The sequence below is a fragment of the Cupressus sempervirens genome, chromosome 4, assembly GCF_028749045.1.
Source record: "Cupressus sempervirens isolate cs-2001-9-10 chromosome 4, ASM2874904v1, whole genome shotgun sequence".
Taxonomy (NCBI): Eukaryota; Viridiplantae; Streptophyta; class Pinopsida; order Cupressales; family Cupressaceae; genus Cupressus; species Cupressus sempervirens.
This window is the reverse complement of record NC_143121.1, coordinates 579,338,654-579,355,828: the sequence shown is the minus strand read 5'-3', so window position 1 is coordinate 579,355,828 and position 17,175 is coordinate 579,338,654. Positions and strand designations below refer to the sequence as shown.

The following is a 17,175-nucleotide window of genomic DNA, read 5'->3' as shown; positions in this document are numbered from 1 at the left end:
CCACTGAGCATCCTGGTTCTTAATTCCACTACTCGACTTGCCAACTAAGTATACCTGGACAATCATGAGCTGACTTGGATATTTTAGTAATTTCTTTTTAAGATGTTAACGAAATTCAAGAGTTTGATCATAATTTGTTCTTCCTTGCAGGATTCCTCTCCTCTTTACCCATTCACGCGGCTTCGCTAGCCTCAGGTGCATCACAGGAGACTGCTATAAAATGAGATCTTTAACATATGGTTTCCTTGAATACCTTCCTAATTCTTACTGCAGCTGGTATACAACACATACCAGTGAGTAAGTCAGAGTATCATAATATAAGATTCAGATTCTCACAAGATTACTTTATGCATAATATAGTAAAGAACATGTTATAGAACTATGATCTGCCACTGTATAGTTATCATGCAAGATCAGAAATAAAAGAAAGAATCAAATCTTATGCCTCATATTAAAAATAGCTCCGCATGCAACATACATGTTACGCATTTACAAATGATAGAAAGCAATTACAATGATGTCCATCACGCATGAGGGTGCGGAGTTGTATTAGTAATATCACCCAAGAATCTCAAACAAAAGAATAACAAAGAGAAGAAACAACTCATGTGCTTTCAAAATCAATAAGCTCTTGGCCTTTTGGTTACGGCCAGTATGCATCATACAATCATGCCATCGTTTTCAATGTTCCACAAGATAAGTACAAATAAAGGGAGCTGATTGAACAGATTTCATGACTTGGATATGTTGGTTATGATCAATATCATGGCCTGGCTACCCCAAGCTTCCATCATGTAACTAACTTCTGAATCGTGAGTTAAAGCTGGTAATAATAGTGAGTCTTCGACTCAGAGAAATCAAGAGCCATTTAGAAATGAACTTCCCCAGCGCAATAACTAAGGCAGCGGGAAGTGTATAATATCTCCCCATGCGCTCCATTTATCAAGAAGGTAGGTGGCAGAGAGTTACAAGGCCAACACTCAAAGAAATTGAAGCCACCAATTCAAATACTTGACTTATTATCTTCCAACTAGTAAGCCCAATGAAAGAAGAAAGAATATTAATAATAATAATGGCTCATCCTCCTAATGTTTTAATATATTTTAATATATGGGCACCATGGTATGTACGTCTACCTATATTTGCACATACACCTACACATATACATGCGTAAATTTCAATTGTATATTTCTCATGTATACGTTCTTAATTTGATTTCCCCCATATATACATATACATGCATGTACAAGTATAGGTATCTAGGCATCATGGTGTTGATATTTTAAGAGATGTCTAACACACCAGGAGGTTCCTCAAGTATCTCAATTAATAAAGGTAACAACTTGTTCTCACTTTAATAAATGCTTAGTGTTCTCTTTTACTATTATAATTTAACAGGTTAGCTCATGGTCGTCCAACTACCTATTTGCCCAGTGATGGTGGTGCCCCCCATGCCCAATTCCTTTCTACTAATGCTTCCCCCCCTTCATCGTGCTCATGCAAGGGAATTCTCCACGATTATATCATATTTACCATAACAAGTTATTATTCATAAACCATCATAACGATTAACTATCATTCCAACTTCATATGAAATTATAACGATTAACCATCTTACATGATCATAACAAAATTTAACTGTCAACTGACTTCACATGAAACCTCAATGGCTATATGAACATTTTAAATTGGGTAAAAATTTGGGATGTAACATAATGCCTTCTCTCTCCAAAAACTCCTTTTTCTAGAACCTTTTTATCTCTTAAAAATTCTAGTGCCTTATTTCTTGCTTTAAAACAAATCTTTCTCTCTCATCAAAAGTGAAATGGATCCCTCCAATTAATGGCTTCCTTAAGTTTAACTTTGATGGTTCTTCTCATAGTAACCCAAGGTCTTCAAGAATTGGTGCTTGCATTCGAGACCATAAAGGAAAGTTGATTACCTTATTGGCACAACCTATTCCTCTAGGTACAAATAATACTTTTGAAGCACAAGTTGTGCTCAGTGACCTAACTCTTGCAAAAAGGATGACTGTGGACAAGATTCAAATTGAAGGGGACTCGACGGTGATTATCAACGCTTGTATTAATAGATCTTCAGTAAATTGGAGAACCAATTCCATCTTACAAAGAGCTTGGAGTCTAATGGATTCATTCGCAGAATGTTCTCTGCCTCACACATTGAGAGAGGGTAACCTAGTTGCCGACGTGCTAGCAAACATGGGCTACAACCCCATAACTTTGAATACCTCAATACAAAATATTATATTGAAGATTTTCCAAATCTCCTATCATGAATTGCACAAGAAAAGTTAAATTTGCATGCATAGCTCCAAGGAATAAAGCAATTAATACTTAGGCTAAAATCGTTATCGATAAGTGAGCAGTCATATTTATCTAAGTACTTGCTTTTAATGAGAGGTTTTGTACTATCTCATGTATGTGTAGTGAGATAAGCTTTCAAACCTGGTTACCTACATCACTGCTCTGCCATCAAACATATTATTAGTAATGAGGTAATCTCTCCATCAGAATAGTGATTCATTTTTCCCTCGTAGCTTGTATCAATTTTTCTTTCTATTATCATGAGCATAGTCCAATCATGGACTATCTTGGAGGAAATCATTAACGGAACAATTAGTGAGGAAATTTGTAGTAATATTAACTTGCTTCAAATTATTAAGAAATACGACCTATCGAAGGGAAAAGCCTTGGTTGCAAGATTGTTTCCTCATAAGCCAATGAAGGATAATTGGGAATTTAAGTTGGTTTTTTACAATATGAAAAGGGTGATAAGGTTACGAGACTTGGGTACTTTCCTAAATGTAACAAGCAGTGTAGGTGGGGCTTTCCCTGTGGAAATTTGCAGCCAAATTTATACCAAATTAAAGGTTGTTCCAAAAAGTCTTGGGCATGTACATCATGCGAGGCCATCTACTTGGGTTGGTTTTGAGAAGTTTGTTCTAATGGGTGTTATTGACACAAGAAGGATGGCAGTTGGTCAATTGCATATTTCAGACCAAAATGAGTATGGGGATATTCAACCCATTGAGGAACAAATCAGGTCATTATTCTTTCACAGTTTTTGGGTAACATTTTTGGATTTTTGGGAGATTTGAAAATTCAAGGAGGTATGCTCAAGATAAAGATCTTGGTGATTACACTATTCTCTTACTAAGGGTGCTCATTTTGAAGAGGTGGTGGTTTCCCGATAAGAGTCTCCTCTCAGCCAACAACGTATTTGTGGTTTTTTTCTTATCGGGTTGTGGGCTTCTTCGAATGCCTTTTCAGGCCGATATGGGGCTTTTTTGTTGGTTCTCCAATAGGGATTCCCTTCACTACCAATAAGAGGCACTTCTTAGAGTTAGAAATTTGTTCAGCGCTCCCCTCAGGATTCATGATAAGGGCTTAACCGCCCCTTGTGTACTATAAGTTGAGTGGTTGTATCGAGCATTGACAGATCGTTCTTTTGGTGCAACGGCAACCCCACTCTAACAAGTGGTATCTGAGCTTGATCACAAGTTTGAATCCTTAGACCCTCGAGTAACACTGAGGGGGCGATTGTTAGAAATTTGACCAACGCTATCCTCAGGATTTGTGACAAGGGCTTAAGCACGTCCTGTATACTATAAGTTGAGTGATTGTATCGAGCATTGACAGATCGATCTTTTGGAGCAATGCAACCCCACTCTTAACACTTAGTCGATAGGGTATTTTGTGACTTTTTTGCATTATCTAGTAGGGCTTTTTCGGATGCTTATTCAAATCGATATGGGGCTTTTTTGTCGATATTGTGCTCTTGATTTCATAATTCAACTGAGTTGTTTCTTTTGACCAACATGGTAATCGTAACTAGCTATTATCAGGTTGTGCTCATAGTTTTGCCAATAAGGTGGGTGTCAGTTCACCGATAGGGCAGATCACATTGATTACAGCACGTCATTGCTAAAATTCATTCTATCAGTAACAACATAAGCAGGATAAGCACATTGGCCAATAAGGAGGTTTTGATTACAAGATGCTATGGGTTAGCACTTGCTATCGGTGTTAGAATGCGTAGTTTACCAATTTGGTATGCTTGCTGATGTGGGTAATTTTGGTTAAATTAAAAATTATCAGTGTCTACATGCATAGTTTATTGGTATGGTATGATTGTTGATATGAAGTATCAGGGAGATCAGTTGGATGGTAGCTGACATGGCTGCTAATTAGCGAATTTCAGGGGCCTTCTTTTAGTTATTTGATTTGGTGGGATGTAGGCTTCATTATTGTAGCCCGTGCTATAAGGGCATTTTGTAGCTTCAACATTTTCTATATGATACTTATGTATTTGATGATGATTGCAAGTTTTCTTTCTGCTTTTTTCCTCCACAAACCTTTGAACCAGATTTATATATTTTAATAAAATATTAGTGGCTTGCCATTTTTGCCAAAAAAAAAATTATGGTGCATTTTTTCCCTCTCTAAAAAACTCTTCTCCCTCCTCAAAATTCTCACGCCTTCTTTCCCTCTTCAAAATTCTCACGCCTTCTTTCCCTCTCCATAAGTCCACTCTAGGTGCATACCTAAGGAGGGTGGAATTTCTTTTCACTTAGGGAAGTTTATGCTTGTCTACCCTGGATTTGTGCTCAAGGCACATTTGAGCTCTGCATTACAGGAGGTTCGACATCTATACAATTTTTTTCTTGCCTACCTTGGATTTGCTCCCAAGGCACATTTAAGCACTAGACTACAAGAGATTTTTCTGCAGCACAAGAAGTATTCAGCACTTAGGGAAGTTTCTGCTTGCCTACCTTGGATTCGCTCCCAAGGTGCATTTGAGAACTGCACTTCAGAAGATTTTGAGCACTGCAAGGGGTTTTCAGCAGTCAAACAAGTTTTGATTGCCTACATTAGATTTGCGCCCAAGACACATTCGAGCACTGCACTGTAGGAGATTTTCAGCACTACACGAGGTTTTCAACACTAAAACAAATTTTTGCTTTTCTGCCTTAGATTTGTGCCCAAGGTGCATTTGAGCACTACAAGAGAGCTTTTAACACTTAGGCAATTGAGCATTGCAGGATAATTTTTAACACTTGGGCAAATTTCTTCTTGCTTGCTTGGATTGCACCCAAGGTACAAATGAGCACTGCACTGCAGAAAATTTTCAGCACTACAGGAGGTTTTCAGCACACAGGAAAAAAATTGTCTACATTGGATTTGCACCCAAGGTGCACACAGGAGGCTTTCAGCACTTTGACAAATTTTTGCTTGCCTACCTTGGATCTGTGCCCAAGGTGCATTTGAGCACTGCACTGCAGTAGATTTCCAGCACTTAGACAACTTTCTGCTTGGATTTGCGCCCAAGGTGCATTTGAGCACTACATTGCAGGAGATTTTAAGCACTGCAAGGACAAACATATGCTTGCCTACCTAGAATTTGCACCCAAGCCTAATTTGAGCACTGCACTGCAGAAGATTTTCAGCACTGCAGGACTTTTTATAGCACTTGGACAAAATTCTGCTTACTCATGCTTTCAACTCGGCTCACTTGCATTTCTATTTTTAATATCTTTTTCAAGAAGTGCATTTTCGAGATTGCTTTTTTCAGGGGTTCTTTTTTAGGTTGCTTTTTTCAACTGTATTTTCTACAAATGCTTCTTCAGACTGCTTTTAGCAGAAGTGCTTTTTAGATTATTTTTTCCGGGATGCTTTTTTGAAGGCTTCTTTTTCAGGGATTTCCTTTTAAACTACACCATTTGATCGCATTTCTTGATACCCAATTTCTCCCTCTTTTGTTTGTGCTCATCATTATCTGAATCATCTGCTAAAAAGTAGACTTAATATAAATAGTAAAATTGTTCAAATAAAAAATTATGCCAATCAGAGATGCAATGGAACTTACTAAAAAAAGACACTACTTGTTGGCATCAAGTTATTATTGCCATTAGTGACAACACTTATCGATATCAATATAGCTACCGAGCTTAGCACTCAATTTCCTACACTCACCAAGCATTCTAGTGTTAACCAAGCTTCGAAGTGTTCAGCAGTTTACACCGAGCAAAACAGTGGCTACTGAGTGAATACAAGCAATGTGAAGCTTTGCAGTGTCTACCGAGCTTCGCAGTGTCTACCAAGCAGTAAGCTTGTGTCATGGAAATTCAGTGTAAACCGAGCATTGGAAGAAGTAGCGTTTACCAAGTGAAGCAAGGTAAACTCCGCATGCAATATCTACCAAGTGACACTACATCTACCAAGTCACCAGTGGTCACCGAGTTTAGAACTACATCGAGTGATCAGTATGGCCCGTGCCTTCACTTCTACCGAGTGCATGACAATGCCGTGTAATGCACTAAATGCCAAGTATCAGAAGGTCACTGAGTCAATTCAGTGAATCTGAGTTATTTACTATTGGGCCAACTTTGTAATGTGTTGTTCACTTGTATTTTGGCCGACCTTGCAGTTTTGTAAATTGGAAAGGTATATATGTAAGATGCATTGTAAGATATCAAAATATATTGAAGTACTAAAAAGTATTTTTGAAAAGTGCATGCGAAGGATTATCAGCAGCAGTTTAAGGAATGCAGCAAGGTCAATACAGAAGCAAAAAAGTCATATCTATCACTTAAGGTGATCAGTGCATAAAGGATCTTATCAACAATCAGTTGTAAGTAGATCCACTGCTTCATCCTAACAAGTGAATCAGTTTCTAAATCCTTTGACAAGGCAGACTTAACAGTCTTTGTATAAATCTGTTAACCAAGTGCATACTTCATTGTATGTTTGTAAATCCTCTAACAAGGTGGACATAGCAGTCCTTTGTGCTCCTAACAGGGCAGATCACCAGAAGTGGTCAATGTAAGCCTTAATAGGCCAACTTTATGCTGCAGTAGTGAAGTTTTGTGGGTACCATCCCCACCTCAGTTTTACTTTCTATTTGGAAGGTTTCTGGGCTACCAAAACATTGTGTTCTTTTCTGTGATGAATATTTTTCAGCACTATTGTATGCAGCAGATTAGATGAATGAATGATGAATGATATCTATAGTTAACTACAAAATTAATTCAAAAGTTTTGAGGTTACTGATTCAACCCTCCCCTCTTAGTAACCTAGCTAATCTTGATTATTTCCAACAATTGGTATCAGAGCATTGTGGTTCTCAAGATAAAGTTTAACAGCTTGAGCAAAGATCTAAAGGCAAGTGGAGATATTCAAACTTGACAAGGCAATTGAAAATGAAAAGCTAGATTTGGAGATGGCCATAGCTCAACTCAAGGAAGCAAAGGAGCATCTTTCAAATCCCTGAAAAGAAGGAAGGAACTTGCAAGACAAATGAATGACCATCAGTTGGTTGAAGAAAAGATTGAAGACCTTCTTCCTTCAAGCAACTCAGATTAAGCAAACAATGCAATCAAAGAACTCATAGAAAAGAATGGATCTCTGCAGGAGGAAGTAAGGAAACTCAAAAGAGAACAAGAAATTCAATTAGTCAAGCTATGTGAGATTCTAGAACAAAGGAATAAGGCAATAGAAGACTTGGAGGTAAGAAACAATGAAGAACAAAATCGATCCATTCAGCATGAAGACCTTATTGATCAAATCATTGAAGCAAATGAAGAAATCAGCATTCTCAAAGCACAGAATGAAAGAATAAGAAATGCTCTAAATTATGAAAGAGAAATTAATGAAAGAACAATGAGAGAACTAAGATCTGAAAAGCAAATCATTGAAAAATTGAAGAATGACCTAAATGCTGAAAAACAAATCAATGAGAGAATGATGAAATCTCAAGAAGACATGAATCAATTGAATCAGCAAAATGAGCAAAATCTTCAAAGGCAGAAAGGTAAAGCAGGACTTGGATACAATGAAGAAGAAGGTGAATCTTCCAAGCAAGGTGCAAAAAGGAATCAAAAACCCTCATGCAATCATTGTGGGAAAATTGGTCATACATCAAATAAATGTTGGAGCAATGGAAAAGCAAAATTCAATGGAAAGTGCTACAACTGCAATCAGCATGGTCACAATGCTAATGAATGCAAAGAGAAACCAAAATTTGAAGGTAAATGTCACAAATGCAAAAAGCATGGTCACAAGACATCTCAATGCAAATCAAAATCATTCAATCCAGCTGAACAACTTGTAAAGGCAATATTTGGATGGGACTACAATACCTAGTTCATATGTCATTATTGTGGAGAATATGGACACACTGGCATAAATTGTGCAAGGCATCAACTAAGAAAGAAGGAAACTACTATAAGGTGTTACACATGCACTGAACTCGGTCATATAGCTAAAAATTGCATGAATATAAGCAAAATTGAAGATGAAAAGAAAGCAAGGGCTGACAACATAAGGAAACAAATGAAGTAGCAATGGATTCCTAAATCTACTAAGGATACAAGCTCAAATCATGGAAGTGAAGTCACTCAAGAGGTGGGTGACTCCATCCTCTCAAACTGAATTCCTAAGATTGTGTTGGAGCTGTACTCAACAAGAAAATCATAAGCAGTTCCAACAAATATGAGGAATGCAAATGATCCAATTAGTATTCTAGATACACAAGGATCATAGAAAGGTTATCTTTCATCGAGTTGTATCAAACTTCACTGAGGAAAGTTGGTTCAAGACCTTACCAAGCAAGGTCGGGAGTAAAGGAAATTTGGTTTGTTTGCCGAGTTGATACTATTGCCGAGTTAGGTTAGTGGATGACAGTCTGTCACACACTATGTCATTATGGCGTCGAGCATTTATGAAAATTTCTCAACAAAAGGGGCAGTTTCGACTTCATTTTTCACCGCATTCATAGCATTCGTAGAACAGAGCAATTTGGAAGAGCATTATAGTGTTTTCGAGCGATTTAGCAGCGAGATCTTCACGAATTTCATCATCTACCGAGCAGCGATGGCGTCTACCAGTGGAAGCAGCACTAAACCAAAGAAGGGTTTTGAAACGCTGGTTAAGGGCGTCGAACGGAAAGCACCAAACTTCAAGCTTGTTCCGACTGTTGCTAAATCACTTGATCCTCACAATGCTCAGTCGAAAATCCCGTCAAAGGTACTCCTGATTAACGACATAAGAACTCATTTTAAATGTATTGTTCAAGAAGTAGGGACATCAGAAATGGATAATGCCCTAGCTGAAATGTGTGTTGACGGAGTTTTGAAACCCGAGCATAAGCATTTGGAAACGAAAGGATTAACTCATATCCGTCACTTGCCGTGAAATTTCCAAGTAAAATGGATAAGGTACATATTGAGTCGGTTCCACAGTGGACAATTATGATTGGAGCAACCCATTCTGATTACAAAGAAGATGATACACAGGGTTACGGGTCTGCCAATACTAAGCAAAGCTAAGACAACCAAAACCCTAGGTCGGGAGAAACTACAAAAGAAAACCCTAGCCAAGTGGGACAGTAGAGGTTTGAAAATAAACAATGTCACTGACATAGAGCTTAGGTTTGGCATCCACATCATTGCACACAAGATCTATAGCTCAAGTCGGTCAAATAGTGTTCCTTGTGAGGCAGTTGACCTAGCATACAAAGTTGTAAAGAAGAACCTTGAATATGATCTGTCAGATGTGTTACTGAAGCAATTGAACAAAAACATTGGTAGTGTGAAGACTTCTAAGAACAATCCCTTCAAGTTTGGTTCATTGCTTACTTGCTTATTCTTTTATGTTCAAAAATTCTTTCCATCTAAGGGCACAGTCGTGTGGAGGAAAGACACCCCTGTTCTTTATCAGATAAATGAATTTATTGAAGAAATGGGTGAAAATTTTGAAAGGGTGTTGGATAACTATTTTGAGGTGTTCAAGGAGAAAATGAACAACAAATTATGAATCCCACCCAAGCTTGTAGAAGACTACAAGGATGATATATGTTTCATGGTGGACTGTGACAGAGTGTTCATTCAAGCAGTCATACCAAGAGTGGCATGGGTAAAACCATTGCCTTATGAAATTAATATTGATGAAGCTAGAGACATCATTGAGGCACTAGTAAATGAGCCAACCAATCCTAATCTTCCTGCATTTGGCACATATGAGGAAGCCAAGAAAAGGATAGAGCATAGTATTAAGATTCCTCAAGCTCTAAGCAGAGGCAAGAAGAGAATTGCTAAATTAAAGACAGCTGAAGGTCCTCTAATGCTTACCGAGGGCAAGGGTGAGGATGAAGAGGAGGAATATGAAGAAGAAGAGGAAGAATCAGAGAAAGAGGAACCTGCAAGGAAGAAAGGTAGAGTGTTTATCACCAAACCTCAGAAGCAGCCAACTGCAATGTTCCCCAGGGAATCTAGGAAAGGTAAAAGTGAACCAATATTTGTCTTCTTTGCACCTACATTTGAGGAAAGAATGAAACAACTAAGAGTTGGAGCAGGAATTTGCAACTTCAAAGTTCTCTAATATGAGACTCGGACTCCAACTGAGCAAAAAGAGATTGAGGATTTAGTTATGGAAAAGATGGGTATTTGGAAATACTCCCCTGCACAAATGCAACCTCAAATCCATGCAGCTCTTTTTGATAAAATCAAAGTCAGATGGGAGGACACAGTGCAAACTATAAAGGACATCTTTGAACAACAGCTGAGATAGTTGATACCAAATCTGACTGATGCAGAAGTGAAGAAGGCAATAAAAGAGCATGAAGACAGAATGATTCTAAAGCTTAACGCATGCTTCATATTAATGAGGAATATAGAATCAGTGGTTAAGCATGCCTCAGACGTTTGGAGAGATATATATCATCTCAACAAGCCATTAGAAGAAACTGTTGTAATTAAAGATGATGAAAACAGTGACAATAATGATGATAATGACAATACTCCTTCAATCACAGTTACAACAGGAGAATTGCATGCTCTAATAGAGGAGAAGGAAGAAGAAGAAAAGGAGGAAGAAGTAGAAGAGGAAGAAAAGGATGAAGATGATCCACTCAGAATAGCAGCCGAAGCAATTGCATCTCTTCCTCACACTCCACCAAATACTGTCACATCTGTGGAGATAACTTCTACTAGTGAGACAGTGAGCACAACAGTAACATCAATTGCTCAATCTTCAACAGCCACCTCCCAACTCCAGGTATCTGCAATGGAAGTATCAAGCACTTCATCTACTGAGTTGACTGTTACTTCTTCAGCTACCGAGTTAGCTACCTCTACTCCTACATCATCAGTAAGTGCGACAATGAGTTCTACAATTTTGTCTTCATCTATTCCAGTTAGCTCTACAGTTTTGCTTTCATCAGCATTAGCTACATCCACTTCTATTCCAGTTAGTTCAAATATTTCTATGGGTATTCTACCAAGTGTGGCACCATTTTTGGGAAGTGTTTCAATTTTTGATTCAGTTAGTACTTCTGCTGCCATTCAATCCTTAAGTCCTATCTCATTTTTCACTGCTAGCCCTTCTATCTCCACTATTTTGTCTGTTCTAAAGGTCAAACCAGTAATCACAAAAGTAGAACAAAGGCAACCATTGAAACTTTTGATCACTGGAAAGGGAATCGAAAAAGATATTGACTTAGACACAGAAATAGTAATACCTAAGATTGACTTTGACACTGCTACTATTGAAGAGATGAGGTTAGCAAGTCAACTCATAGAGAAGAAAGCTATGCAGAAGCAGTTAAGGTTTGAAAGGGATAACGAGTATAGAATAATTGAGAATGCCAAGAATATAATTACAGAAGCTATAGGTGTTGAAGTGGATTCCACTCAACACATTTTGATTCAGTTAGAAGAGGTTGTACAGAAATATAATGAGGACTCTTCCAGACAAGAGGAACTAATTGAAAGGGCCGAAAGGAAGTTTGATGACAAGGTGCTAGAGCATATTGCTCAGTAGATTGCAATCAAACAAGTTGAGTTGTCCGCATTTTTTGGTAACTTTGAAAATTCTTTTAATAGTGTAGCATCACTTTTTGCCAAACTTTGTGATGTCTTCGGTTTTACTAAAGAAATAAAGGAGAAGATAAATAAGATTGATGTTGATATGCAATCAAGTGCATCAAAGTTGCAGTCTAACCCCTCCTCCAGCTCCTCTCATCACACCAAGGTGAAATATCTAGCAGACATGCAGGCAGAACTTCTAAGAGAAGAAGTAAGAATAAGAGCAAACTTGATTGATATTCAAAACATGGTCTTACCAATAATGGATACAATGTAGAAACATATTGCTCATTGCAAAACATTGGTCTAGGATCAGAACTTCTCAGTGGCTGATCACATGATCAAATTATCAGTAGAAGTTCAGATTGCCCTCTCCACCTGCCAAATTTTGCAAGAGAATTGGGATAACTCATTTGCTCTCATTCTCAAGGTACATCAAGAATTTCTACCTCATTTTGGTTTAACTATATAAATAGTATATGTAGCTCTTTGGCATTACTGTCAAAAAGGGGAAGAGATATCAGTATAAGCAAAAAGGGAGAAACTTTGTATATAAGAGAGAAATATCAGCATAAGTGAAAGGGGGAGATAGCACTCAATAGAGTCAACATGTATATGTGTATAGCTATGTACATAAGTATCTTTGTATATACATTATGTGTCATCAAAAAGATATATGTAGGAATGTATATGCAGCACCTTTACAAAGATCAATTTTTGAAAAACCAAAATTTCGTGAGTAAGATTATGTACATATGTTTTGGCTTATTAGTGTTTTGTCACTAATGCCAAAGGGGGAGATTGTTGGCATCAAGTTATTATTGCCATTTGTGACAACACTCATCTATATCAGTATAGCTACCAAGCTCAGCACTTAGTTTCCTACACTCACCAAGCATTCTAGTGTTAACCAAGCTTCGAAGTGTTCAGCTATTTACACCAAGCAGAACAGTGGCTACCGAGTGAATACAGGCAATGTGAAGCTTTGCAGTGTCTACCGAGCCTCGCAGTGTCTACCGAGCAGTAAGCTTGTGTCATGGAAATTCAGTGTAAACTGAGCATTGGAAGAAGTAGTGTTTACCGAGTGAAGCAAGGTAAACTCAGCATGCAATATCTACCGAGTGACACTACATCTACCAAGTCACCAGTGGTCACCGAGTTCAGAACTACATTGAGTGATCAATGTGGACCGTGCCTTCACTTCTACCGAGTGCATGACGATGTCGTGTAATGCAGTGAACGCCAAGTATTCGAAGGTCACCGAGTTAGTTCAGTGAACCCAAGTTATTTACTATTGGGCCAACTTTGTAATGTGTTGTTCACTTGTATTTTGGCCAACCTTGCAATTTTGTAAATTGGAAAGGTATATATGTAAGATGCATTGTAAGATATCAAAATATATTGAAGTACTAAAAAGTATTTTTGAGAAGTGCATGCGAAGGATTATCAGCAGCAATTTAAAGAATGTAGCAAGGTCAATACAGAAGCAGAAAAGTCATATCTATCACTTAAGATGATCAATGCATAAAGGATCTTATCAGCAATCAGTTGTAAGTAGATCCACTGCTTCATCCTAACAGGTGAATTAGTTTCTAAATCCTTTGACAAGGTAGACTTAACAGTCTTTGTATAAATCTCTTAACCGAGTGCATACTTCATTGTATGTTTGTAAATCCTCTAACAAGGTAGACCTAGCAGTCCTTTGTGCTCCTAACAAGGCAGATCACTAGAAGTGGTCAATGTAAGCCTTAACAGGTCAACTTTATGCTACAGTAGTGAAGTTTTGTGGGTACCATCCCCACCCCAATTTTACTTTCTATTTGGAAGGTTTCTGGGTCACCAAAACATTGTGTTCTTCTGTGTGATGAATATTTTTCAGCACTATTGTATGCAGCAGATTAGATGAATGAATGATGAATGATATCTATAGTTAAGTACATAATTAATTCAAAAGTTTTGAGGTTACTGATTCACCCCTCCCCTCTCAGTAACCTAGCTAGTCTTGATTATTTCCAACACTACTAAGACAGTAAGTACTTCCAAACTCAAAATAAGGCCATTTTGTGATGCGGTGAAACTTTCTAAACATAGACATACTAAAAGTAGAGATTTCTCAAATAACAAGTATGTCAAAACATTCAAACTTAACTGGTAGTCCCTAAGAGTTCAATTCCTTCTCACACTTGACCTAATTCACTACGAACACAGTTTCCATTCTAGGAGCCAAAGGTAGACGACACTTCTAGAGTTCGCCAATTTCATCAATTCTCACTTGAAACATGAGTAAACTTGGGTGATCGAACCAAAAACTACCAAGAAGAAAAGCCAAAAGCAAAAAGAGGGGATCCCCATTTGCAATGGGGCAATGTGTGAAAAGGTCAAAACAAGTCCCTAATCAATTCCCCATTTACCCATTCAAACTAGTAAAATTTTACCTTACTTTAAAACTTGTTGAAAATGCATCAATCAAGATGAAATCAAGTGATAAAGAAATAGGTTTCTCACAATAAAGTCCCATCTTCATATGCTTGAGTGATACCTTTAGGAAAAAGCATTGAGTAGCCTGACATGTCTATAAAATTGATTGACAAATTACATTTAATTCTAGGTAGGGCATACTAAAAAAGAAGCCCATGCTCACGTGTAAATTTGATTGTATTCAATCCTAGGTAGGGCATACATAAATGGACAGAGCACATACATAAGAAGAATTAAGTAAATATCAAATCCCATTTTGAGTTGAGCATTTCCAAACAAATGAAGAGTGCTTGTGTCTAAAATTCTTGAACATATCATATCAAATTCTACATCATCAAACCTCAATAAATGATGCATGTACATGAATAATATAGAATGATATATCGCATCCGAATTTGGGTGAGGGTATACCTCAACAAGTAAAGTTCACATATAAATTGATTAACATATTGCAGATTTGGGTAAGGGCATACCTCAATAGGTAAAGTTCACAAACAAGATTATCAACATATCAAACCCAACAATTGGTTGGCTATGTCTCAATGAATAAGGCATGTCCATTTTTAAAATTGAGTAATATACCTTGTCCAATTATGGGTATGGCATAGGTTAAAGGACATGGCCTATTAAACTGAGTAATATACCACAGAGAAATCTAGGTAGGAAATACCTCCAAGGCTCCATGACCAAGGTATGTTCACATGTAAATTTGAATAATACAACACAATCAATTTTAGGCATAGCATAGCTAGATAGATAAGGCATGGTCATATTGAATCGGGTAATATACTACCTCCAATTCTAGGGAAAACACAGCTCAACAAGTATGAACACCTGTAAAACTAAGTATCCATCCAATTCTAAGTAAGGCAAGAAATGTTCATGAGATCCAAAGTCTCGATAAAAAGGATTGGTGAGACTAATGAATGAATTATTACTTGAAAATGGAAGACTTGGTACACAATATTTAAGGAAAATCCTTGAGATTGATATAGATGACAATGATGCAAATTCAGATGATCTAAAATCTCTTAGAAAAAGTCTACAAGGTAGACCTGACACACATTCCCACAATAATATATAAAACTATGTATGTGTAGTAATCTGCATGTTCAAATGTACAGTTGAGTAATATCTATCCTATTCTAGTTAGGGCATCTCAAAGAGTGCATGTTCATGTGTAAAATCTGAATTATATGTCGTATCCAATTCTAAGCAGGGCATTCCTCGAGGATCCGGCATATTCGTATGTACAATTGTGTTATAAATCCAGCATTTAGTAGTATGATATGTCAACAGACAAGACCAGACACAAGTCCAAGATGAACGAAACAAAATACATGCATCCCATTGGAGATAAAAATAAACACATTATAATAAACAAAACATAATAAAGATGTTGAAAAGGGATCTTAATTGCTCGAATTGAATTACGCTACGGTTATGCAAAGAATTATATGGGTTAGCACCGTCTAACAATGAAAACAGAAAAACAAAAGTACCTGCCCATGCAGTTGCTACTGAGGCTATGGATGTCCCGATAGTGAATACGACCCGGTGTCTCTCGAATACATCCTGCAATCAAATGGATGCCATCATCCCTTAGATAACATAATCAAAATTTCTATGGCACCTATAAACCGAAGCAATTTTTTAAACATATGTAAATTCGCAATGATTCCTCAGAATATTATTCAAAAGTAGCTGTTGTCCCCTTGGAACAATTCATGGATTCTAGGGCACCAGTAATAGATAAAAACACAGAGATTGAGTCAGTGATTTGGTTAAGACGGGTAGATAAATGATTAAAATACCTTGGTAGACAAATAGGTATCCTGAACCGCAGACCATGTATTAGAAGCTTTGCGCTTCACCTGTGGAATTTTGAATGATTTGAGAAAGGAAGGAGCGGAAGCTCTTAGTCGCTGCATTTTCACTGAGTCATTCAACCCAGGCTCTTATGCAATTCTCATGGTTTTCCATTCAACGAGCGCAGAAGGTCGTCTTTTTTTAAATGCGAGACCCGAAAATTCTTGAAGTTTATTTGCAGTTTTTAGTAATTAGACCGCTACGTTGAAGTTGCTTTTATTTATATTCCATGCATTCCTTCGTAAATACCTCATATAGTGTCTAATAATTATTGTTAAGAAATATTGGATTATTATTATTTGCAATATAAATATTTAGAAATAATGTAGTGCTCCTTGTGTTTGCAATCTTGTTATATTTTGATTCGAGAGATACTTGATATTCTTGTTATGTTTCTTTTGAGATGACTTGAGGGTTGGATGTTATACTTTGATTTCAATATCATAGATAATTTACTATTATGTTGTTCAGTTTATCATATTTGCATGTTGATGTCATTTTGAGATGACAGTGGGTCTATGATGATATCTGGTTATCTAGTATTTTAGACATATCTTTGATTTGGTTATATGTGGATTTATTGTTAGGTTTAAACCTTAGAGGAAAATAACAATTACATGCAAATATAAATAATATCAAAAAATAATAGATCACACAGAAAAAAAACACAAGACACCAAGATTTAACTTGGTTCACCCAATCCCTGGGCTACGTTCACCAAATAGCAAGTCCAATATTATTACGATATAGTGATTACAACCTAATTACAAATTGTAATCCCTTACAGCTCAATATCGCCGCAAGAACCAATTTTTGCATCACCCACCATGAAACAGTCCCTAACCATAAGCCCTTCTATACAAGTATTTTTACCACTTTAGGGTTATAATTAATAATTACATGTCAGCTCAAAATCTTGATATTCTCGGGGTTCTGCCCCTAAACCC

At 37.2% G+C, this 17,175-nt stretch overlaps 1 protein-coding gene across 1 annotated transcript in view; it reads right to left on the bottom strand.

Annotated features, from left to right (window-relative positions):
• The window catches only part of LOC149562527 (triacylglycerol lipase-like protein), a 61,183-nt gene extending 44,757 nt beyond the window's left edge, over window positions 1-16,426 (bottom strand). Inside the window, exons 1-2 of the mRNA XM_089826003.1 lie at window positions 16,174-16,426; window positions 15,862-15,934 (exon numbers count right to left, since the gene is read on the bottom strand). Of these exons, the coding sequence (XP_089682129.1) occupies window positions 15,862-15,934; window positions 16,174-16,290 (190 nt within the window). The 5' untranslated portion in view covers window positions 16,291-16,426. The remainder of the gene's footprint in view (window positions 1-15,861; window positions 15,935-16,173) is intronic.
• Between the last annotated feature and the right edge of the window lie 749 nt (window positions 16,427-17,175).